This window comes from Oreochromis aureus, linkage group 19 (assembly GCF_013358895.1).
Source record: "Oreochromis aureus strain Israel breed Guangdong linkage group 19, ZZ_aureus, whole genome shotgun sequence".
Classification (NCBI taxonomy): Eukaryota; Metazoa; Chordata; class Actinopteri; order Cichliformes; family Cichlidae; genus Oreochromis; species Oreochromis aureus.
Window position 1 is genome coordinate 12,605,715 of NC_052960.1, and position 24,506 is coordinate 12,630,220.

General features: G+C 39.0%; 2 protein-coding genes across 7 annotated transcripts in view; both read left to right on the plus strand.

The window, feature by feature from the left end:
• Window positions 1–5,694, plus strand: part of LOC116310324 (DNA (cytosine-5)-methyltransferase 3A-like) — a 44,118-nt gene extending 38,424 nt beyond the window's left edge. For all 4 annotated transcript variants that reach the window (XM_039603759.1, XM_031727088.2, XM_039603760.1 and 1 more), the window contains 3 exons: window positions 2,634–2,703; window positions 4,723–4,841; window positions 4,973–5,694. In XM_039603759.1, coding sequence (XP_039459693.1) covers window positions 2,634–2,703; window positions 4,723–4,841; window positions 4,973–5,114 — 331 coding nt within the window. In that variant the 3' untranslated portion in view covers window positions 5,115–5,694. The remainder of the gene's footprint in view (window positions 1–2,633; window positions 2,704–4,722; window positions 4,842–4,972) is intronic.
• A 6,306-nt stretch (window positions 5,695–12,000) lies between these two features.
• dpysl5a (dihydropyrimidinase like 5a) lies at window positions 12,001–24,421 on the plus strand. Of its 3 annotated transcripts, none has more exons than XM_031727085.2 (13): window positions 12,001–12,165; window positions 14,286–14,556; window positions 16,143–16,301; window positions 17,420–17,599; window positions 17,710–17,778; window positions 17,896–17,940; window positions 19,037–19,112; window positions 19,358–19,514; window positions 19,634–19,775; window positions 20,010–20,152; window positions 20,283–20,490; window positions 21,420–21,588; window positions 22,387–24,421. In XM_031727085.2, exons 2-13 carry the CDS (start codon window positions 14,296–14,298, stop codon window positions 22,470–22,472), a joined length of 1,695 nt encoding a protein of 564 aa, XP_031582945.1. In that variant the 5' UTR covers window positions 12,001–12,165; window positions 14,286–14,295; the 3' UTR covers window positions 22,473–24,421. The 3 variants fall into 3 exon arrangements, with proteins under 3 accessions (XP_031582945.1, XP_039458983.1, XP_039458984.1); XM_039603049.1 differs by lacking the exon at window positions 12,001–12,165 and adding an exon at window positions 14,061–14,116; XM_039603050.1 differs by lacking the exon at window positions 12,001–12,165 and adding an exon at window positions 14,061–14,116 and having other exon boundaries at window positions 21,426–21,588.
• Window positions 24,422–24,506: the final 85 nt, after the last annotated feature.

Consider the following 24,506-nt stretch of genomic DNA (forward strand, 5'->3'; position numbering starts at 1 on the left):
TATTTTTTTTAAAAGTAAGTCAAAAAGAAAAAGTAGTGTGTGAAAAACTAATCACACCCTGTGATTCATTATAACTTTTAGGTGCCATAATTTAAAGTTTTTGTTTTCTGCATGACTTTATCCATCTCTCATGTTGCTGTGGAGGAACTTCCTCCAGTTCATTGAGATTTGCAGGCATTTTTATGGTAAATTTATGTGGTATAGTTTATTTCAGCTGTTTCCTTTTTTAGTTATTCTGTTTTAGATTTGCTGCTGTGCTTGGGATTATTGTCGTGTTGCATGACATCATTTTGGCCAAGCTTCAGTTGTTAAACAGATGGCCTCACATTTCGCTTTAGAAATCTTTGGTATACAAAGACTCAATGACTTCAAGATGCCAAGGTCCTGTGGCTGCAAAACAAGCCCAAACCATCACCCCTCCACCACCGTGCTGACAGTTAGTATGAGGTGTTTGTGCTGATGTGCTGTGTTTGGTTTTGTGCATTATAGCCACACATGTCCACTTTGGTCTCATCTGTCCAAAGGACATTGTTCCAGAAGTCTTGTGGTTTGCTCAGATGCATCTTTGCAAATCTAAGCCATGCTGCAATATTCTTTTTAGAGAGAAGAGGATGTCTCCTGACAACCCTTCCAAGTAAGCCATATTTGTTCAGTGTGTTTTGAATTGTACCGTCTTGAACTGTAGCATTTAACTATCTAATTGAGGCCTGTTGAGGCTGAGACGTAGCTCTTATTATTTTGTAATTTCTCGGAGCATTGCATGGTCGGCCACTGCTGAGATTGGCAGCTGTCTTGAATGTTTTCTGATCGTGAATAATATTTCTCACTGCAGAATGAGAGACCTCAGACTATTTGGAAATAGCTTCTCAGAGTGATGAGCAGCAGCAGTTGATTTTTAAAAATAATTGCTGATGTTTTTCCTCTTTGGCATTGTGTTAACACACATGGGAATGTTCCTGATGAACAAACTGCTTAAACCTTTTGTACTTTAGAGGTGCTTGCTTGCTGATGATCAATTAATCGAGTGAACTTGATTAGCAGCACCTGGTTGCTACTTATTCTCTTAATTCTTGTTGAAGCAGTGTGGAAGAAGAAGTGTGGCCTTAGTTTCTCACTCACTGCTTCTGATTTTTGCTTGTTAAATAGATAGTCACACAGTGTGGTATGTCATGTTTTGTAGGTCCTTTGAGGTTTTATGTATCATATTTTAAGACCTGCTAAAGACCAGATTAGTTTTATTTTTAGTCTGTTTATGGGAAAACAGAATTTCAAGGAGCATACTTTCTTTTTTACTATGACTATAGATAAGAGAGTGATAGTGAGTCATACATACCCAATTGATTTGGCTTCTTTTTTCTTTTTGTTTTTTAAAGAAAACTATTCTTGTCCTGGCAGATTATCTTCTGTTTTCTCTCTGACGAAACATTATAATACTGCATTCAAAGCATGGAACAGCAAATTAGATTAGATTATCTCCAAAATCAATGAATCAAAATGAAGTGCCATTCTGGCATGGACTGAAACTGATTTCAGTGGCTAGATTAGAAGTAATTTCATACTTCCGGCACAGATTTTTTTTTCTTGTTTAAAATTGCAGATAAAGGCCGATGAAGTAGAGACTTGTAGTATAGCAGATCCAATTCAGTCTATTATGCCCTACTTTCACATTTGTAAATGGGACCTTTTACTACCTCCAGCTCCACATTTTTTATTCTTGGACTCTATTAGTGTAGCTTTGCATGATTCACAGTTCAAAATAATAATTTGATATCTTTTTCTGGGCCCCAGTTCCTCCCTTGGCTCAATCCCAATGTCTACATTTACAGACTCAGAGACTTAGGCTATTCCACTGTGACATTATGAAGTGCATGAAGAGCTCTCTGCTAGACATTATCCACAGTTTCACAAGTCTGCATTTCTGTAGACTAAAGACAGTTACTCAGAGTTCATAGCAATGTGGCTACGAAATGCAAGGTTGTAGGGGAGGCCTTAGAAAAAAGGTACAGTTATCAGAGGAATGTAGCATGAGCTTTATTGCACACCTAGTAATGACAAAATTGACTGCTTTTGACTGTTACATTTTGTAACAGTCTGCTACAGACTGTTACATTTTGTAACAGCCTGCTACAGTCTGTTACATTTTGTAGCAGTCTGCAGGGAAAGAGTCCTTTACATTATAGCAATGTCAAAGATTTGCACTCCCCAGGGTTATTTGTACATACACTCACTCCATCCATTTGTTTTCTTCCACTAATCCAATTCAGGGTGGTGGTTGGGCTGGAGTCAGTATGGACAGGTTGTCAGTCTATCGCAGGGCCTTACATGGAGACACGGACACCATTCACACCTATTAACAATTTAGAATCACCAGTGTCTCCCACAGCCCGTGTCTATCTAGAAAGGTCCGTGGCGGCCAGCTGGTGAACTCAAACCCACATCCTTCTTGCTTTGAGGTGTCAGTGCTGACAACCGTGTCACCATACCCTGACCTGTTATGTAATTGTTTGAACCTTAGTCCATGTTTAATGTGAGCATCCACTATTGTAAGTGTACATAGAGAACAGGAAGTAAATTAAATGCATGTTAGATTTAAATAACGTGCTAAAGTGTAAATTGTTCATTCTCTCTTTCAGGCCTTTGACTGCCATGTGCACTGATAGGCTGGAACTCCAGGACTGTTTAGAACATGGCAGAACAGCCAAGGTACTTGCAGCATTTCTTTCAATACACATCGTGCTCGCTCACCGGTGCACACAAAAACTCATGAGTCTGGCAGCTGTAATCTCTGTGATGAATCTGATTCATTCAATTAAAATACAGTAGAATATCCGAGTTGATGGTGTGTGTTTGTAGACACTAAAGCTGGCGTGCCAGAATGTCATACTAGAGGAGGGTTCTTTAGATGCAAGGGGGGAGCAAGCGAGTCAGAAACCCAGGGCACAAAGGTGAAGCAGGTCTGATGAGAAACGGTTTATTCCCAGGCCAGGGAGCAAGAATGACAAACAATTCTAAAAGCCATAAGCAATGAAATGTTGTCAGGGTACTAAAATTCCCAGGAATAAACAAACCCAATATAAAAAAAACCCTTATAAAACGCAATGTTCTATGCGCTCTAAAATCCCACCCCGTCCCACAATGTAACTGTCCCACAGCCAAGGACGAATGTTTGTTAGGTGTGTCACAAGCAGGGCAGAAATCCCTGTTCCAGAGCGGAGTCCATGTGAGCCTTGTCCCAGGAAGACGAGGAGAAGCCTTCTATCCCCCTCTCGTCCCTTTACTTAGCCCTTCACATCCCTGTCCAGCTCGAATTCTGCACTGGAGTCTGTTGCTCGATGCCACCACGGCTCCCCTTGCGTCATCGCCCTGTAAGTAAACAAACAAGGGCCAGAACCATCATCCCGGAAGCTGGCCTTGCTTATAGCCATGGTGACCGTCTCTCAACACGGCTGCACAACGGTGGAGACACTACTCACAAATGCAGCCAGAGGTATACCTCTGCCCTGCTGTCAATCACACACGTTGTCTCCTACTGTCGCCATTCCTGCTGCTGGGACTGGGTCGCCACGTCACGCTGACCGGACTGTCTCCAGATGAGGTGTCGCACCCCCATGATCAGGCAGCGGGTCCCTCTTTACCAGCTGGCCTTCATGTGTTCCTCTCCATATGTGGGGCCTCTCTCCTTCCAGTGCTCAGCTAGCTTCCTTTTAATAGGTCCTTTAAACAGCTGATAGGCCGCCTTTGGACACACCTATGCCTCAGGAGGTGACTGCTATCAGCTAATTTGTCCCATGCCCAGCCAGTCCACAGTGGATTAAAACATGATCGGGAGGTCAGGGGTTCAAATCCACCGAATGGCTACCCTGAGGTACCCCTGAGCAAGGTACCTTCCCTACACACTGCTCCCCGGGCGCTGGATTGGCTGCCCACTGCTTCACTGAATGAATGGGTTAAATGCAGGGAGTAATTTTCTTACAGAGGATTAATAAAGTATAACGTATACAGAAAAAAACATGCAATACAACCAGAATAAAATCGTGCAAATAAAATTTACACTCACAAATAAACACTAAAATCAGAATAAGACCAATATAAAAGATAAATGCAAATTTCCACTGTGGGACATGTTTGGATTTTGTAATACGGTTCATTTGATTCAGGTTGTAAAACTCTGCACACTGGTGGCTCCATGTGGCAGCTAGATGTAATAGTTTCAAATTCAATTCATCCCAAAAAAATCAGCCTTGACATGACTCAGAAACTAAGTTTAAACTAAAAGACAACTTTATTGCAGAGCTTAAACTTCAACAAAGAACAAAGTACTCCATGTCCAAAAAACTAGGAAACAAAACTTTAACGAAAGAAGACACAACCATGAGGAGGTAAACAAACATGGAAACAAGACTGGGCCAGAAAAGGAAACGAGAGGCGGGAATAACCAGGGATTCTTAAACCAGCTTAAAACCAAGAAACCAGAACACAAAAAACAGAGGACTAAAACCAATACAGAATCATGAAATAAAGATCAAATATACAAAGCTGAAGACTCAAAACTCTGGGACCAAGATCCAGGGACAGGTCTTCACACGGGAACCTCATGTTTACCAAATCATCTGATCACGATAACCTGAACATTTTAGAAAAGGTATCTCAGGTTTTGTAAGTTTGTTACGCAGCAAGGACATAAAAATGGCACAAACTAATTTTTTTTAAATTGTCCTCCAGTTTGGCAAGGTGAGGACTATCACTACCAGGTCTAATTCCATCAAGCAGGGAAAGGACCAGCACTTCCCAGTCTACATGAATGAGAAGGAAGACATACTGTGGTGCACTGAGATGGAGAGGTATGTAAACATAATGATTTCAACTACTGTGTAGGCTTTTTTCAGAGGTCAGAATTTCAAAATTTTCTTCCTTTGTCTTCCCCTGTCTGCTCGCTGGTTGCACGTGTGGTGTGGATGGTTGCTCGCATCAGGGTCTTTGGTTTTCCAGTCCACTATACGGACGTATCCAACATGAGCCGACTGGCGAGGCAGAGGCTGCTGGGCAGATCATGGAGCGTCCCAGTTATCCGCCACCTGTTTGCACCACTCAAAGATTACTTTGCCTGTGACTGAGCAGTCAGAAAATTAGCTCAGAACCATTTAGTATGAGGTGCCGTAAGGGGCATTATTACTGAAATGCTCTCACACACACTACTGAAAACCAAGGCATTTCAGCTGAACAGGAAGGTGTTGCAGTGTTGCCAACTTAGCAACTTTGTCGCTATATTTAGCAAGTTTTCAGACCCCCTTTGCGACTTTTTTTCTAAAAAACGACTAGTGACAAAACTGGCGACTTTTGCTGGTGTTATTAGGAAGACTTATGACCACTTTTTTGACGTGAAAGCACATATCGCTCTTAGTCTCAACAAGCAGCGGGTGATGCTGTGGGCACTTCGCCCACGCCAAAGCGCTCACAGGCAGCAGATCGTCCTCACGCAGCAGTCGCCCCTAGCTGCTGTCAGAGCAGGAGATGCTGACCCCTACGCATCCAAACTGCAAATGAATCGCGCATTAGCAAAGCCGCTGCTCCCACCCTGACTGTAACGCAGTCAGTTCTTCTTTTACTCTTACTTTTTGCAAATCACAAGGTTTAAAACTACTTAAACACGCACACACACTTTTTGTGTGTGTGTGTGTGTGTGTAACTCCGCCAGAGTGCCTCTTTTGGGTCACTTTTGCCGGTACCAAGCCCGGATAAAGGAGGAGGGTTAGAATTGTGACATTAAAAAAAAACAATAATTGCTCAAAGAATTTAATTTGTAGTTCTAAATATATTCTAAATGCATTTAGGGTGTTTTTTTACTCACTTTATGTCTCTTCCACAATGATATTGCTCTCTCCTACAACATAGGTTACAATTACATAAGCATGACCAATTATGCAAATTAGGCAATGACATCATTTAGCGACTTCTAGCGACTTTTAGGACAGCTAATAGCGGCTTTCCTTACTGAGGATTTGGCAACACTGCCCTATCCAGCTGAAACGCCTTCCTGTTCAGCTGAAATGCCTTGGTTTTCAGTAGTGTGTGTGAGAGTGTTTCAGTAGTGTGTGTGAGTGCGTTTCAGTAGCATATGTGAGAGATCAAATTTCAGTAGTGTGTGTGAGAGCATTTCAGTAATAATGTCCCTTATGGCACCTCATAATTTAGGAACCACATCTGTATGTTGTGACTAGAAACAAGAGCCTTGATCCTCAAATTATACTCTGGTATAATTTGTAAGCGAAACATTGATATAGATTTCACATTATTTCTTGTATTTGAATTGCAATTCTATTTAATTTTATATATCATTTTACAGTAGAGCCGCTGCAGTGTTATCAAGTATTGTTTATTTGTTTGTGCAAGCTATACTTGAGACTATGCTTTCTTCTCAAGACACGAAGACAGAAGAGTGCTAAATAAGTCTTGTAAGAGAGAGGGATAGGAATACATTGGGAAACATCAGAAAGACAGGAAGTAGGATATTTTTTTCAAGATATGTGAAATGTTTCTGCTGTGTGAGCGTACTGCGAGACTCCCACCTGCAGTGCAGCCATGCTTCCAGCTACTGAGCCTCACAGGGATGTTTCCTTCAGTGTCAAGAGAGCTGTGTCTCTGAGAATCCAAAACACCAGATCACATATACCTCTTTGTTTACAGTTTCTATACACAACTGAAGGTAATAAAGGTACTACTGTAATATGGTTACAATACCATGGTGCTCCAAGATGATATGAAACATCATAGCCCATGTGGCAATGCATTTTTAGACAATACGGAGCGCTTTAACCTGTTGCTGGATTAACTTTTGTTTGACGTTTTTACATTTAACGAAAAAAAAAAAAATGTTGTGAGCCGTTCGGTTGACCGACGTTTGACTGCAAAATAGAGCTTATACTCTTTTCTGCGTTTTTACAGTTATTACACAAGTTTGTACTGGTGCTCTTTTAATCTCTCAGCCTTGCTACACTCAGGCTCACTGTCTGGATCTGCACAAACAGAAAGTGAAGCTAGCCACATGGGAGATGATGTTTTCTGTCATTCAAAAGAAAAAACTTAAGATCGAAGTCTGTGATGAGCTACTTTTTTCTAGTTTCATCATGGCCAATGACATTACTGTACAATTATTAGTAAGCGTGGTCGCTGTGAAGGAGGGAGAGCGACCAGGCCGGGTAACTCTCCTCCTCGGCTTCCACCTCTCTAAACTGAATAACTGTCAGGTGCAAATACTCAACAATATGGTGCCGCTTCACAGAGTTCTTCTACCTTTTTATAGCAATTTTGTGCTGTTTTATCAACATTATCAAGCACTTTTATACGTACACTTTCTTTTTCTTTTTTTAAAAAAAATATTTCTTGTGAATTGGTTTATTTTTCGTTTAGTTTAATGATGTGAACTGATCAATCCTCGTGTAATATTTTTTGTATACAGTAGGGCTGTGCCAATAGAAGTGAAAGAATGGGGTTTTTTTTTTATATGTGAAACCATGTTATTTGACTCGGTGTACAGTAGATGGATTGTCATTTGTAACCTCCAACTCCTTTTCTCACCTTCCATCATCCATATTGTTCTCTGTTTCGAAGCAGCGATACAGTATGTTGCCACGTAAATTCAAGGAATGTCTATTGCTATTAAGATTGTAAAATGTAAGGCAGCGTCAAAGAGCTGTGTTTCCTGCTTTGTAAAATATTTTGTCCCCTGTGAAGGACAGTAGGGCCGCTGCCATTTGCTTGATAAATTCTAGTCGTCATGTTGGCAAATTGTAAGCGCCGATCCAAATTATGGATTACACGCGCAAACTAAATTCTCTTGATTGTAATCCTTAAGCTAAACACAGAGGATTTAGGCTGCAGTTTGTCAAAACAAAAGCCTGACACAGTGTTTGACACGGATGTCAGCACTCAAAGAGTAAAGAATAAGAGCAGATGCTATCGCTTATCTAAATCATATTTAAGATTTGAAATTTAATTTCTTAATGTAATTAATTTCTTAAGTGACCTTATTGCCATCCTTTTTGTCCATGCATGGTTGCTCAATATGAGCTCTCGTGCTTTGTATTTTATCAGATGTTATCCCCCTCTCCACCTTTAATACCTAACGTCACATTCATGGTTGTACATTCTGTACATAGAGTTTTCTGGTTGCTGTTTTCAATTTTTTTCTTTTCTTTTTTTTAATTACAAATGAGATGTACAAATATAATTCTTTGCTAATATATATCATCAAATAGAAAGAAAATCTTAGGTTGAAAATAAAAATCATTGACAAATTTCATTCAAAGCTTCAAGCATTAGATGTAGAGAGATTCCAAGTCCGCTTTTTCTTTTTTTCTTTTTTTTTCGTTTTGATTTGTTTGTTTCAAGTGAATCCAGATTGGATGTTTTGTGATCTTAACATTGGCCTAAAGACAGCTTTAAGATGGACGGTCTAAACTTCACTGCACAGCCCTACACGGTGGTGTTTTTTTAAACTTCTGTTTCTTTTTGTAAGACTTTAAAAAGAGGGATTGTAGGCGTTTCCGATGGTGCTAAACATTTTATCTAATCCAGAAAAATGTATTTGATTGGAAGACAAATAAACATGTCTTGACAATGACTGTTTTAAGTTCCTTGTAGTAATGAAAAATAACTATTATTTCACTCATATAAATATATTAACAAAGGCATTTTAACTTTGTACTTGAAAAAATAAGGATAACAAATAATGAAAGGTTTGCTATATTGTTTTAGACTAGAGATTGCTGTAGTCGGTGCTTATCTGTGGGAAAATTGTGTGAGAAAAAAAATGGTAATAACTTTTACTGTAGCATAATGTATGCTTAATGCGCATTGCTTCTTAATCCTACATTCCATGCCACAATATTCTCCATGTCTGTTTTCCGAATGTTGTTTTGAACTGACGCTTACTTGTTTCTTTGTTTTTAAAAAAAAGAAGAAAAAAAAAATCAGAAACAGCATTTCATTTTACTGGTCAAAGCAGGTCAATACTTCAGTGATACTGTTAACGCTCTGTGTGACTTTCTTTCTGTCATAACTGTTTTATGGCCTGTATGGTTTTCCTCAAGACCAGTTCATACAGCAAATGTAGCAGTCATTCTCTGCCCCATATTTACGTTTAGTGTTCAAAGAGAAGATAAAGGCTTCGTATGTACTTGTGCTGGAGAACACTTGAATAAATGTATTGTTTTTGTGCAAAAAAAGAATCACCATGAGTCTTTCTTCTTTTTTTTTAATTTATTGATATCTTGTAAAATGTATCTCTTGATGTTACACTAAGAAAATATATTTCAGATGTTTCACTTAAGTGTGAAATATGTATCATCACCTTTTTTTTAAAGTTAGACCATTATCTGGCCCAAAACTGAAACTGACTGTGGCTAATTAATGACAAAGGTACTTTAAAATAATATCAGTGTCACATTACAGTTAAACCAGTAGATGTGTTTAGACTTTTAGGATGTCCAAGTAAGTAAGGCACAGGCTGTTGGACATGACAGCCAAAGTGATTCAAAAGTATGAATGATTTTCATTAACCAGACATGGCTTCATTGCTTCATTTGCTAGCATTTGAAGACACACAACACATTTTAGTCTTCCATTGTTAATATTTGTCCATTGATAAACAGTAAGCTGAGTTTGAAAGCCATTGATGTATCTATTGCCATATTAATGTGAAAATGGGCAGCTGAAATTACATGTTAAGTCTGGTGTTCTATGATTATTAGTTGGATACACTCACCGGGACCTTTATTAGGCACTAGTTCTGGATTAGACCTTCTTTTGACTGTCTTAATCATTAATTCTGGCATAGATTCCAGAAATATTCATTTGAGATTTTGCTCCATATTGACATGATAGCATCACAGTTGTTGCAGATTTGTTGGCTGCACATCCATGACACAAATATCCTGATCCATCACATCCAAATCTGTTGACTGTGGAGGCCGTTTGAGTACAGTGAGCTCATTATCATGTTAAAGAAACCAGTTTGAGGTGATTTGAGCCGTGACACGACACAGCGAGCTACTTGAGGTCACAAAGGGCTGGGCATGGTCATCAACAGTACTCAAGTTGGGTGTGACTGTTTAAGCTCAGTTTGTAGTAGAAGACTCAAAGAGTGCCAAGAAGATATCCTTCACACCAGCAGCAACCTGAACTGTTACAACTGTTAAAAGGCAGGGCAGATTGTTTAAGCCAAAAGTTGACCCTACCATCTAAATTAGTGGCTCTCAAACGGTGGTCCCCGGACCACCAGGGGTCCTCGAGACATAGATTAGGGGTCTGCAAAAACATGTTGTCACCTGGCACTTAGTGGCATGTAAATACATGTCCATCATCCAAGGTTGATAATTGTTGCTAATGAGCACAATGGACAAATATTTAAGTCCACTTTGTCCATTTATGAAAATGCATAACTAGCTAAAATTAGAAAGTATGACAACAGTTATATTATTGAGTACCTTACTGAGAATGACAATGGAAGAACAAAATGTGTTGTGTGTCTTCAAGTGTTAGCATATAAAGCAATGAAGCCAGCCAAGCTAAAGCAGCAGGTCATCACAAAGTACCCAGAATGTTATCAGCATGAGGACTATAATTGGGTCCTTGGAAAAATTTTCCCCTCATAAGGGGGTATTTGTTCATTTGTAACTTAATCTGTAATTGTGGTATAGCCTACAATATCTAAATTATGCAGTATAAAATGATAAAAGTATAAATTAAAGTATAATTATAATGTAGTACAATTAGAAAATTATAAGCCTGTGACTGTCAGGAGCCTGTTAGCCCGTGAACATTGATATTCAGATCCAGTTTCCATCCTCCTCCAGCAGAGGATCTCTCTGTGTCTTGGCACCTGAGTTCACTACGACTCACTGCTTTAAATACAGGTGACAGCCTGCAGCTCCCCTTTGATCACATTAAACCTGAACATGCTGCCATTCTCCAGCTTCTAATTCAGCCATCAATCAGAGCTGATGAGTCGCCTGCAGTTACACTTTCTGCTAGTACCATATTCTTGCTTGCAATAGTATTTCTTCTTCTTTTCCCCCCTTTACCTCATTTATAGCTGTGGCAGATGAAGCTGAAGTCGTTGCAAGATAACGCACAAAAGGTAAACGAGCTACTTATACCTCAAGGTGAACCTCATAAAGATACATAATCCTTTAAATCCGTTACATTAGTACTAACTATGAATCCTAAGGGTACTTCAATCAGCCTTACTGTACTGCTGTTTTCATAATCACCCTCTTGATCTGGTAGTGGTACGGCCTCCTCAGAGTGAACACGCCCTAAGTCCAAATTAATTGGGTGCTTGGGCAACCAAGCCTTCACTGAACGCTGCTGATTGGAGCGTCACACAGTCGCACGGCCTGGATGCTGCGAGCTGCGTCAAGTTAATCAAAGAAACACCGGAAGTGTGGTGATATTCCTACAAAATAAAATAAAGTAGCCATAACATCATAGCTAGTTATATTGAATGTATAATTTAGGTAATTTTCATTGAGTTATTTTATGCAAAGACAATATTAGTGCAGTTATTGGTTAGTTATAACTCAAGAGTTTTTTGTCAATCAGTGACAAAAATAAATAAATAAATATTATTATTGAAAAATAATAAAGAAAGAATTACCTCAAATTATTGTCTTCCATCAAAATTTTATTTATTTGATAACATTTGATATAGAGCTATAAAACATGAGCTACTCTAACATATATTCTAACACATTTTTTAACATCAATAAGCAGTCTGCCATATTTCTTCTTTATGTGCAAACATGTAATTGTAGAAGACTCCCTTTCTTTCTTTCTTTATTGAGGTTGATGTTAGGTAGCAGCTGATCAATGATATACAAATCATGGTGAAAATCTACTCTATATTGTCATTACGTTACTAGAAGTTGCATTGGTCTCAACAACTGTTTTATTTTGAAAGTCGCAATAAGAAGTCTTGCTTGCATGTCATTGCTGACTTGACGGTGATGATGCTGCCTCTGATGGTCCCGGACCGGCCAGGAAGGTATCCATCTGGTGTGTGTGTATATCTCCTTGGGAAGTGCCATCCACGGATTGTGTTGAATTGTGTTTCTGTGAGAAAGTATCCAGTGATCTGAGTGGAGCAGCAGCCGGCCCATAGAGGAGGTATGTGGTCCACGTCGTCAGAATTATTAGGTCTGCTAGGCTGCAGTGACTGTGTCTGGGGAGCAAATCCTCTCCTGGAGCACGGAGACTTTGTTTCCATGCCCCTTGGCTATACGTCTGGTCCCTACCTGCTGTTTCTGCCATCCTCCCCGTGATCTATACACACCCTACAAGTGCAGCTGCATCCCTTCACCGTGCATGAGGGCAGTGTGATGATAATGTGAGGCCACTTAGATAGCAGACTGGTGCTCATTGTGGAGGAGGAGAGGAGGGCGGACTGAGAGTTAGGAGGACGCTTTTCTAGGTCGGTAATGAACGCTGTGAAGCCGATCATGCCGGATGGAGACCGGTTTCTTTGTGTCAAGTCGCACAAGTGGAAGTGTCATCATTTCACTGCGTTTACAGTTAATCAGCACAATTGCCATATTTATTGGAATAATCATTGTGGCTGGCGCCAATTTAAAAGCACGTTTGGTTTTTACGAGGGATTTATTACATTTATTTTATGGATGAACAAGAAAAATATCCAATAAAGGGCATTTGAGCAATGGAGCAACGAAAGAAGCCTTGCGTTATAAGTTTGTAATTACCTTTATTTTATATTAAAGATTTAGTTTATCCTTATTTATCGTGCAGTGATTTCATGCAACTCAAGCTCCTATGTTTAATAATAACTAACCGCCGACAACTTCCGTACTGGTAACTGAGCTATAGGCCTCCTGATATAGTAATGACTTTATTATGCCTGTAGCTGTCCCCTCAGGCTTTAGGGGGGTAAAAAAGCACCTGTGAGTATCAATAAATGTATATGCAATAATGGGATATCCATCACATTATCAGATATCAGATGTGGATGTGTAAGGAGTCCATGCCTTGCAGTAAAGTTGCCGCACCCTCATACGCACGCATCCTCCATGCACACATGTACGCAAGCACGCAAGGATGGAAACACACTCACACACTACATCACACCATTAATACAGTGGTGTGGAGGGAAGGGAGGGTGTAGGTCTTAGAGACTGCTTCTTTGTCACCGATGAGCCTTTAATTACTGACAGTAATTATATCTGTACTACCCGACAGCTAATTTCAAGAAAATATTGTGTGTGTTTGTTTGTGACTTTTATGAGTTAAAACGTGTTTAGGACAGAGCAGATAAGAGTGGAGGGGTCTTTAGGACCAAGAGGCCTCGGACAGCCTTACCCAAGTCATAAAAATCTACTATCTAAAACATGTCAGTAAAATAGTCCAATATTGTCTTTGGAGTAATAATTTGTTACTTACTATAAATTAATTTAATTTTACATGAGAAATGCCTAAAACCTTTGGAATTTTTCATCCTGCCTGGAATAAAACTGTGGATTGGTCCAAAAATAACCTGGTTTAAGCATTTAAAACTGGAGTTAGCTGTTAAAATGTGAGGGCTTGCTACACCATCCCATTTACATGTGTGTGTATCTTTATCACAGCATTCACACCTGTGAGCAGTTTAAATCTAAAGGCGACTATTTCATATGATAACATGATTTTAGATAATGTAAGTGCAAAACTGTGCACTTCTAATGTGTACGTACCAACCATCAGTTTAGGAAATGGAGTAGAGGCAATCAAAACCATTCTCAGTTTAAGCTAAACATATTTTTACATGTTTAGCGTAGATTCTTGCAATATAACAATACAGTGAGTGTAAGCAGTGTTATGCTCCTTCGGTCCTTTCAAAAATAATAGTCTCATTGACCCTTGCTTGCCCTATTGTGACCCCTAACTGGACGCAGCTTCTTTCTATTTATTATGACGCCTCTGCACACTGAGCTGTCAGGTCTCAGGCGGTGACTGACACAGCCTACTCAGCCTTGTAGCTGATGTCAGTCACAGTGTGACAGACTGGTCCCAGAGCAGCATTACTGATCCTTCTCTCTCCTCCGTCATCTTATTCTACTGTAAAAATGAGGTACCGTAAACAAGGTTTTTTCATAGAAATGCTGCAGATTACTTTGTCAGGTGGTTATAACTTTTCTTCTGTTTTGATGTACACTGTGGTTGCTTTGAATCAGATTGCCACCCTTTAGTATCTACAAAAAGCAAAAGTATTCAGCTGTATATTTCCCTCTTCCACACAGATCAATAGCCATGTCTTCCAGCTCAGCGATGGTGCGGATCCTGATAAAGGGTGGCAAAGTGGTGAATGATGACTGTACCCAGGAGGCTGACGTTTACATCGAGAACGGCATCATCCAGCAGGTGGGGAAAGAGCTGATGATCCCAGGTGGGGCCAAAGTGATTGATGCCTCGGGGAAACTGGTGCTTCCTGGGGGCATCGACACTAGTGTCCACCTGGAGGAGAGCTTCATGAATGCCACCACAGTAGATGACTTCTACAGCGGTACCAAGGTAAAAGTCTTTTCATATTATCCCAAATTTAGAGAAGCAAAAGAGCAAACGTCATGTTTTATCACCTTTGTCAAAACAGGAAAGATTAAGATTCAGAGACCATTGAATTATTGAAAAAAAAGCTTTCTACTGATGTTAATTTTAGTCACACTGTCAGTGATGGATCATTATTCTGTTTTGATGCTTCTTAATATTTGGAGATCAAATATTTAGGTTATTTTAGGCAGGAATACTTTTGCTGTTAAAGTTAGAACTAAGAAGTCAGACCTCAGACACAAATTTATAGGTCACTCCTCCTTCCCTTAAGAGAGCCAGAAGTAATTTATCTATTACTTTGCAAATAAGCAGAGCACAGAAATTACGTCAAAAACTGGCACATAAAATAGTAACGAAGCATTTAATTATAAGATCACGCTGCAAGCAGAAAAAACGGACAAACCAGCGGTACTAACATTAACAACAGCTGTTACTAAAGATATAAGAAGCATATAGAAAAATAAATGTCACTGGGTTGCATCCAGAGTTTATTTCTCCAAAATTAGACAAAGGTCTTTTGGCAATTTTACTCTTGGCATGGGTGAATGTTGGAGGCTGATACGACCGGGATACCCCACTCTGCTTCAGGGCACCGTGATGACTCATCACTCTGTAGTACTTTCAGCTAATGGGAGCTAAGAGGTGACGATGCTGGGAGCCGGTAGATGCTGGTGACAGACACAATTCTTTGCTGCTCCCCATCTCCGCCACTCATTCCTCTTCTCTGTCTCTCTCCTGGCCCCTCCCTGCCTTCTCCAGTATAAGTCCAGAGAAAAATGCAGATCAGTATCTGTTTCCATGGATACCGGGGTGCTGCTGCAAAGATTGCCGCAAAGCCTTTTCACTCACGCTATTGTGCTGGGAGACAATGGTTCCCAGACCCACGCCCCCCAACACCCATACTCCGTGCACGCCACTCGAGTCTCTAGGGTCAGCTGACAGATGCTCAGTGAAGCATGATTTTCCTTAACTTGTGTCTGAAACATCTAAATCTGCTCGTAGGAGGTTAAAAAGTAGGAAGTGCTGACGCTGTAAAGAAATTATATACTTTGTAGGTTTAAAAAAAAACATGATTACACTGTAAGGAGCACTCAATCCTGTGCTTTAACTGCTGAAGGATTTATATTTCCATCAGCAGGAATGTAAAGATAACCATAAGCATTAATGCTAATTGAAGCTATCACATTTATGCTTAGAGGGCTGTGCTGATTAGTAGGTTAAAGTTGTTTTAGTATTTATAGGCTTCATAAATCAGTCCATTTTGTGCTACTTAATCATTTTTAAAGAACCAAATGATTAAGTTTAAGGATTTATTTAAGGTTGTGTCATATAGTCTCAAATTATTTAAGTCTTAAATTGCAGCTGATGATTCTAAACAAACTGAACAACAGCTTTTAAACTGAAACATCTCAGTGAAAAAAATCAACTATTATAGCAAATGAAAGAATGGCAGAGCAGTGAACACACCAAATCATTTTTTGCCAGTTATTAGACAGAATTAAATTAGACATTATAAGTGACTTCAGAGCTACTGTTTGTTGTTTTTCCAGGCTGCTTTGGCTGGTGGCACCACCATGGTGATCGGACATGTTCTTCCTGAGAAGAATGAATCTTTGCTGGAAGCCTACGAGAAGTGCCGCCACTCAGCCGACTCCAAGGCCTGCTGTGATTACGCTCTGCACATTGGAGTTACTTGGTGGGGACCCAAGGTACTGGAACACTGTCGCTCTATGTCATTGTAATACGTTTCCCCTCCATGAACTGACAATATACCCAGAATCTATTCAGAATACCTGGATTATGTTTTAAAATCATTGTTAAAATTGACTGGCAGCATTACTACATTTATTTTTACCTTGTAGTCATGAACATAATGCTCTTTAGCTGCTAATATGTCAAAGTACAAATATATGCAAAAGACTTGTTATTTTTAAAGAGGACCTGTTATGTTCATTTCCTGCTTCTTATTTTAATTCTAATGTTCTGCTATAATAGCTTTGAATTTACAGTTCAGATTAATCCTTATTCATATATTACTTGCTTATGAACGTCTGAGTTCATCTTTTGCCAGAAACGAGCTGTTTTGGCTCCTTTACCCCACCCTTTAAGACGGCTTTTTCCTTTGATTTGGTTGCCCCTTTACAACCAGTGGGTGGGGCTGTTGTGCTCATAACTCGCTGTGTGCCTGAGATGATAATGCTGACCTCATTCTTTGAATCTTTAGCCATGTTCAATATGAGCCTCCACCACTGTAACAACATAAACAGGACAGTCAAGGTAAAAAGAAAGAGCATCATTTGCCAATTCTAAGGTTTTACACATCAGCACAAAAAATAACAAAACAAAACAAAAAAACCTAAAAACAAAATCAGGTCCTTAGCAGGCGTTAAAATGATGTAACTGTACAATATATTACATATTACACTGTGTCATTATTTATTATATCCTTATTATTATATTTGACAATAATAAGGAAAAGCATAACAGATCCTCTTTAAAATAACTGTTTTTGCTTTCTCCTTAAATCAGGCTGGATTTCATAACTGACTTAAATTAACAAGTAAGAAATTACCCATATTTGCTTTATGACTTCATAATTGTTAAATACAATACTGGAACAAACTATTTAATTTAAAAATACCAAACTTTTTTGTAAAGATAAGAAATCCACTTTGATCCCACCTACTTACAAGAATAAAGACTGTAACGCAAATAACGGCATTAAACACTCAAATTAACTACTTCAGTTTAACCTGTTTTTTCTGGATAAGGTTATTTTGGAGATTGAGGCCACGTTTGAGCTTGTGTCATCGTTCTCCTTGTACAGGTTCGAGCTGAGATGGAGAAGCTGGTGAGAGACAAAGGAGTGAACTCCTTTCAGATGTTCATGGCTTATAAGGACATGTTCATGCTGCGGGACAGTGAACTCTTCCAGGTCCTGCAGCACTGTAAGGACATTGGAGCCATAGCGAGGGTCCACGCTGAGAATGGGGAACTTGTGTCAGAGGTAAGGGATTTACTGGGATTTACAGTGTGTGTACACAAATGAAAATATTGTAAAAATGTATTTAATTACATTTTCTATATATGTTTTAAACATTATTGTTTTTTTGTCAGGGTGCCAAGGAGGCACTGGATCTTGGCATTAGTGGCCCAGAAGGGATTGAAATCAGCAGGCCTGAAGAGGTATAAACATTTATAATTATAACTCTTAATGATATCTAAACTCTGGTCAAGGATATGAGACATTTTTTCTATGACTGAATAAATTCCTTGCTTTGATTTACTGTGATTTCCTTGTAGTTGGAAGCAGAGGCAACCCACAGGGCGATTACCATCGCCAACAGGGTGAGTAGGATGTCAGAAAAATGCAATATAGAAATAAAAATAAGGTCATTATAAACTCTAGGGATGTTAAACATAAAACATTTTAATCATTAATCTTACCACTGCTAACACTGCAATTTAACTCCAATGATTAATCTGCACAGAGCTGTTTTTGTTGGACATTTTTGTGTAAGATTGCCTTTGTGCACAACCACAGTTGATTTTAAAACCAACAATCAAGATGTGATTAAAGAGCAGACTTTAGGCTTTAATTTAAGGGCTTTAACAAAACTATTACATTAGCTGTTTAGCAACCATTTTCATACACAGTGCCCCATTTTCAGAGGCTGAAATCTAACTGGATGGTTGACTGACAAACAGTGTAAGTAGGGATTTTACCCTATAATCTAAAACACCTTAAGACTACAGTTATTATGATTTGGTAATATATAAATAAAACTGAAATGAATTTAATTGAATTGAACTTGAATTGAATCAGTGAGACAACAAAACTCTGGAAGTGGTCAAATCAACAATGTGGCACTTTCTTGGAAATAATGAATGCACCGGCCAGCTCAGGAACACCTAAAAGCCTGAAACACCACAAAAGACAGCTAAAGTGGATGATTGCACTGTTCTTTTCTTGGTTAAGAAAACAACAACCCTTCAAAACATCTAGCCAAGTCAACAACACTCTGGAGGAGGTAGGCGTATCATTGCCAAAGTCTGCAATCAAGAGACGCCTTTATGAATATAAATACACAGAGGCTTTAAAACAGGGTGCAAACCACTGCTTTCACTCAAGAACAGGAAGGCCAGATTAGTCTTTGCCATAAAACATCTCAAAGAGCCTGCATAGCTCTAAAAAACACAGATTTAGCAGATAAAACTCTAAATTAACTTGTACTAGAATGATTGTAAGCAAAAAGTATGTAGAAATTATTTTCATCCATGTAGTTTGTCCAGTTACTGTAATTTTGAGACTTTTGAAAATGTGGATCTATAAATAAAAATAACTGTACTTCTTAAATAGTTAATATAGTGCTTTTGTATTAAAATGTCAAGTCTGTACAAGCACTTGTGGACCTAACTATATAACCTTTATGTTTTCTGTTAGGCCCACTGCCCAATTTATCTTGTGAATGTCTCCAGTATGTCTGCTGGAGATGTAGTGGCTACAGCCAAGATGCAAGGTGAGGCTCTTTATCTTTTATATTTAGTGTTACTATCTTTGAAGCAAGTGATGTGCATTAAGGGAATGTATTTCTTTGATGAGATTTGGTCTACACTTAGAAAATAAAAATGTTACTTAAATGTCTGCTTTGATGATCAGCCCAATGTCCTAAAGTCAACTCAAAATCAGTGTTTGCTTGTCTTTTAAGCTTCTTGCACTATTATTCTAGCTAATATATGTCTTTATTGAAATGTCTGACCACAGGTAAGGTGGTCCACGGAGAAACAACAACTGCCCACACTGTCCTGAACGGTATGCAGTACTATCATCAGGACTGGTCTCATGCAGCTGCCCATGTGACTGTGCCGCCTCTCCGTCTGGACCCCAATACTCCAAATTTTCTAATGAGCCTGCTTGGAAAGTGAGAAAAAAATACTATCACATCTGTCGTTAAGTTCAATTTAATATGAATGTTTCTTGTTTTTTCCACTGATTAAATAATGAATATGACTAAATATGACTTCCTTTGTCCTGCTTCAGCGACACTCTAAATGTTGTGGGGTCTGACCATCGTCCATTCACCGTCAAACAGAAAGCCATGGGCAAGGATGATTTCACAAAGATCCCTCATGGGCTTCCTGGCATTCAGGACCGTATGAGCGTCATCTGGGAGAAAGGGGTGGTATGTGTGGCTCTTTTGTTCCTGTGTGGCTGTCAGAGAACTTCCACAAATAGGACATCTGTTTTGGTGGTTATGAATGTGAGCTTTTAACAAACAGGCAGAACGAGCAGAAGAGGCACAAAAACATCTTGGTCTCCTTTTACTGGGTCAAATGATTTAGTAGCAGTTTGTGTTTTGTGTTTATCCCTAGTATTAGAAATGCATTCAAATGTGTGTGCGTCTTCTTATTTTCAGATTGGAGGTAAAATGGATGAGAATCGCTTTGTAGCAGTCACAAGCTCAAATGCAGCCAAGATCTACAACCTCTACCCGAGAAAAGGCAGGATCATCCCGGGAGCAGATGCTGATGTGGTGGTCTGGGACCCAGAGGGATCCAAGTATGAAACTCAATCCATCCATTTATCGACCGGCTCGTCTCAGTGCAGCTTTTATATCAAAGCTGTAAGGCTGATCCAGCTTTTGCTTTGCTAAACTGGGTCACTTCTGTTTTTCCATCTCTGCCTACAGGATCATTTCTGTGGAAAACCAGGTGCAGGGAGGTGATATAAACCCGTATGAAGGTCTGCGCTGCCACGGTGTACCGATTGTCACCATCAGCCGTGGACGTCTGGTCTACGAAAATGGCATGTTCACGTGCGCTGAGGGCTCCGGAAAGTTTTGCCCACTGAGGACTTTCCCGGATTATCTCTACAAGAAGATGGTTCAGAGAGAAAAGGTATCAGCTTGACCTGAAATACACTTACACAGCATTGGTTACAGTTTTATAAACTTTAATTTTATAATAGGATGATACGGCACAATTGTTTCGTGTATTGTTGCACTCCCAACTGTAATGATTAAACTTCCCATTCTTTATAAAAAAAGTAGCATAATTGACAAAGCAGTACTAAAAAGGGAAATATCATAGAAAAGGTTGAAGGTTGGTTAAAAATAAATCAGAGCTGCACTAATTTAAGTTAATTATATCATAATTTAGAAACATGTATTTTTCACCATATATTTCTCCTTAGTTATATGTATAATTGTAGTTTATTGTGATTTTATGTCTCATCCTCCGTAGTGGAACTACAAAAGATAGAAAGCTAGAAAATCAAAAAACGAATTTGTATATTTAACCAGAGTTGACCAAATAGATGTCAATCAATTGGGATATTCTGTGAGAGGGAAAATGTTGGCGATTGTTGGAGCTTCCACTACAAAGCTCAGTGTTTCCCACTTGATTCTGGAGGTGTAGTTAGCATCCAAGAAATTTTGCAGTGGGGTTGAGAAATATATAGTTGCTAAAACATGCATTGCTTTCAGTGCCCCCTGGTGGAACATAAAGCCCCTGCTAGGGTGTTGAGGACAGCAAGGGGAGTTTGCTGATCCTATTATCATCATATTTTTTTTCCTTTAAAAAAAAAAAAAATCTCAATGATTGATAAGAATTCTTGGATCAGGGTGTTTGAACTTCTTTAGATTCTGAAAAGGGGAAATGCCAGACAAGATTAGAGGATTTGAAGACTGTAATGAGATTAATTTATAAAGTCAATAAAGTAAGTGCTACTTCAACTTATGTTCTCTACACTTTTACAGGAAGCCTGCAGCGTAGTTTGTTGAAAGTATTGTTTTTAAGGAATACTTATTGCTATATGTTTCTGCCAGTGCCAGGCGGTGAAAGCTGTGGAGCGGGAACCCTACACAGGTGAAGTTGTTGCCGTGGCAAATTCTGGAAAAAGAGAGACCGGCTCTTCAGATCTGGACACTCCGACACGCCCCTGCACCCGGCATGGGGGCATGAGGGACCTCCATGAGTCCAGCTTCAGCCTGTCTGGTGAGGACCAGCTGATTCATACACATGGCATTGTGAATTTTATAATTATGTTATAGATACACAAAAGGAGGAATTTCCATGTTAATGGAAGCTACTGGTAGCTTGGGATTTGGTGGCGCTGCTGCTGGTTTTATAAAATGTCTAATGACTGACCTGATGAGGGCGCTATAGTCAAAGTAACTTTGAATAATAGCACTTTAAGTCAGCTAAAGACTATAGTTGTCCCACGTTTGGGATAAAACTTGTTTATTTAGGCCTGCATAATCAGAGCAGTACTTACTGGCAAGCTGCGCAGGTAGAAATGACGAATGACAGGCAGCAAAAAGTCTCAGTAGAAACAGAGTAAAGGTTTCTGACAGAATCTCACCTGCTTCCAAAGTGCATGCTGAAGAACACGTCTGAAAGGGTTAAATCTCCAATAATGATTCTAACTGTGCAACAAGTGTTGCTTTATGCCTGGGAAGTCACTTCACCTGGGAAGATGATAATTGGAGTGTAGTTATAGTGAACATTTATGGTGAAGGAATCCTTGTATTTGTACCTTACATCAAATTACTTACCAATAATTTTATCAAAACCATAAATGCTTTGATTAAATGGAAAGCAAACAAACACTTCTATCCTTTTAGTTATGCTCCATTTCCCAAATCTCCCCAGAACTTAACATAAGCTCTTTAGAGAAGCCTTTACTGTATTACTGCAAAGTATGACTGAGCTTCAAGTAAGTTCTTCAAGGCAATAGCAGTTATTTGTTTTTCACTGCCTAATCCAACGTGATCTTGTCCCCGGTTGCTCCAGGTGCTCAAATCGATGACAACATTCCAAAGAGATCCTCAGCGAGGATCCTTGCTCCTCCTGGTGGAAGATCCAGCGGGATCTGGTAACCAGTCAGAATGCCGCTACGTCAAGCAGAAGAATGATATTCGAGGAAAATGTATGGCCAAGCAAGAAGACTTGTTTTACTTTAGAACATGTGTGGAGTAACGGAGTCATGTTTTCATTTTGAACTCAGTGCTGTTATTTAGAATTGTAAAATTGTATGACGTGGCTGTAATTATACTGCAATACGGCCAGGGAAAAATGATTGCTAAGTGGTGATTGCTACCAAATTCCAGTGAAATGTTAACCAAATATAAGCAGCAGATATAAATTGAGTTGCAGTTGAGTTACTTTGGTTATTGGATCCTGGTAGGGGAAAAATGTTGAGTCTTATTAATAGTATTAGAAATATGAAGGTGAGTCAAGGTTTTTATGATGCGATTGTGTTACCTCACTGTAAAATACGATTTTGCACTTGTATCATGTACTATTTAGATGCCTTTTTACATGATTTCATGTCACAAGTGTCACAAAATGTCTTTTTACTCAGAGCCACGATGAATGAAATGTGACAAATTCCTACGAGGATGTCGACGTGACATTAAAATGTCAGTTGTGAAAGGAAGAGTTGCTATTGATCAAATGATGAGGAATATCATAATTCAAGCTTACTGTTTTTTTGTTATAATTTTTTTATATTGCATTATTTGTTATGTTCTTTTGATGCTACTATGTTGGAATGATTTCACAAATAAGAACATGAAGTCTTTGCTCACTGGTTCATCAAGTTCAACAGCCTTATAGCAGAATAGATTTCTGTTCCACCTCCACCAAATGTGAATGAAGCTATGCTGTGAGTACTGTGCATGTTAGCATAGTTAGAAGAACTTTAACAAGCACGGATACTAAACATGTTAGCATCTTTTCTGATCATATTTATTTCCACAGAGAGCAAACAGTCTCACCCAAATGGCCTTTTTCTCACCTGAGAACACATCATCCCATACCACCGGTGCAGATCATGACATGTTGATTGCTGTACTTTCTTTTAGAGTAGGCACTTTTAACAACTTTGGTTCACTGTGGTCAGGGTGTTAACGGCCATCTGACTGACACGTCTAATGTAGCACACCACTGTGAAGCACATACAGTGCTCAACAAACCTATTAGACCACCACACAGTGTGAGCTTTATACCACTGCTGCCCCAAATTAACTCCTGAATTATCAAATGTACTTTTACAAAAAAAGGAGACGAAATAGTTAAGCACATGATCATTTTTTGATTCAGATGCCAAATTACAGCTATTTACTTACATTCCTCAGTAGAAACATTTATTTTAGTTGTTGAATGTTGTGCTTGAATAATTTCTGACCCAAATTTGTGCCTGCTCAAAATTTGGGTATAAAAAGTATATTTTACTTGCCTAACAAACAATATAATTTTAGTTTTAAGTAAGTTTTTGACAGATTTATAAAATATTTGTGTTTTGTTGTTTTTTATGACAGGTGGTCTGATAAAATTTGTTAAGCTCTGTATAGAAGCGGTGAAGGGATCCACTTTAGTGTTCATAAAGTTGAAATCTTCAGAGGATCAAATGCCTTCTTATGACACTGAAAGTTTGTATGTTTGTTTAGCAACTACAGAAAAGCACTGATACTTTTTCAAGTTCTCTAATACTGTATTTTTACTGTTCATTTTGTAGTTACTACTTGTGAATATTTGTCTCGGTGACTGATTCTCTCTCTTTTTTTGTATTTTGATCATGCATTCAGGATTTAGCTCATTTTAGAATCAGTTATGTTCACAAGATCTTCATGCATGTTCTAGTAAAACTCCTCCATCACTGTTTCTTTTTGGACAGAGTTCACATTTTGCTCCAGTGCATCTTGCTGTGTCTTTTCCCCACCTAACGTACACTGGTGCTGAACAATGTGTCGTCACATTGAATCCTTTTATCTCCTTTTTTTCCCCCCTTGCAGCTCTCTATCACATGATGTGAGTGCAAATAAACAACAATGAAATCAAATCCTGTGACTGATTACTCGATATACTGCACATTCTTTCACATGAAAATTACAATTTTATCCAGTTTTATA

Excerpts from the sequence above, each read along its gene's own strand:
- dpysl5a (XM_039603049.1), top strand. Across the intron at positions 17,941-19,036 it reads CGATTACCATCGCCAACAGG|GCCCACTGCCCAATTTATCT; the intron begins GTGAGTAGGATG and ends GTTTTCTGTTAG. Across the intron at positions 21,589-22,386 it reads GTCCAGCTTCAGCCTGTCTG|GTGCTCAAATCGATGACAAC; the intron begins GTGAGGACCAGC and ends CGGTTGCTCCAG.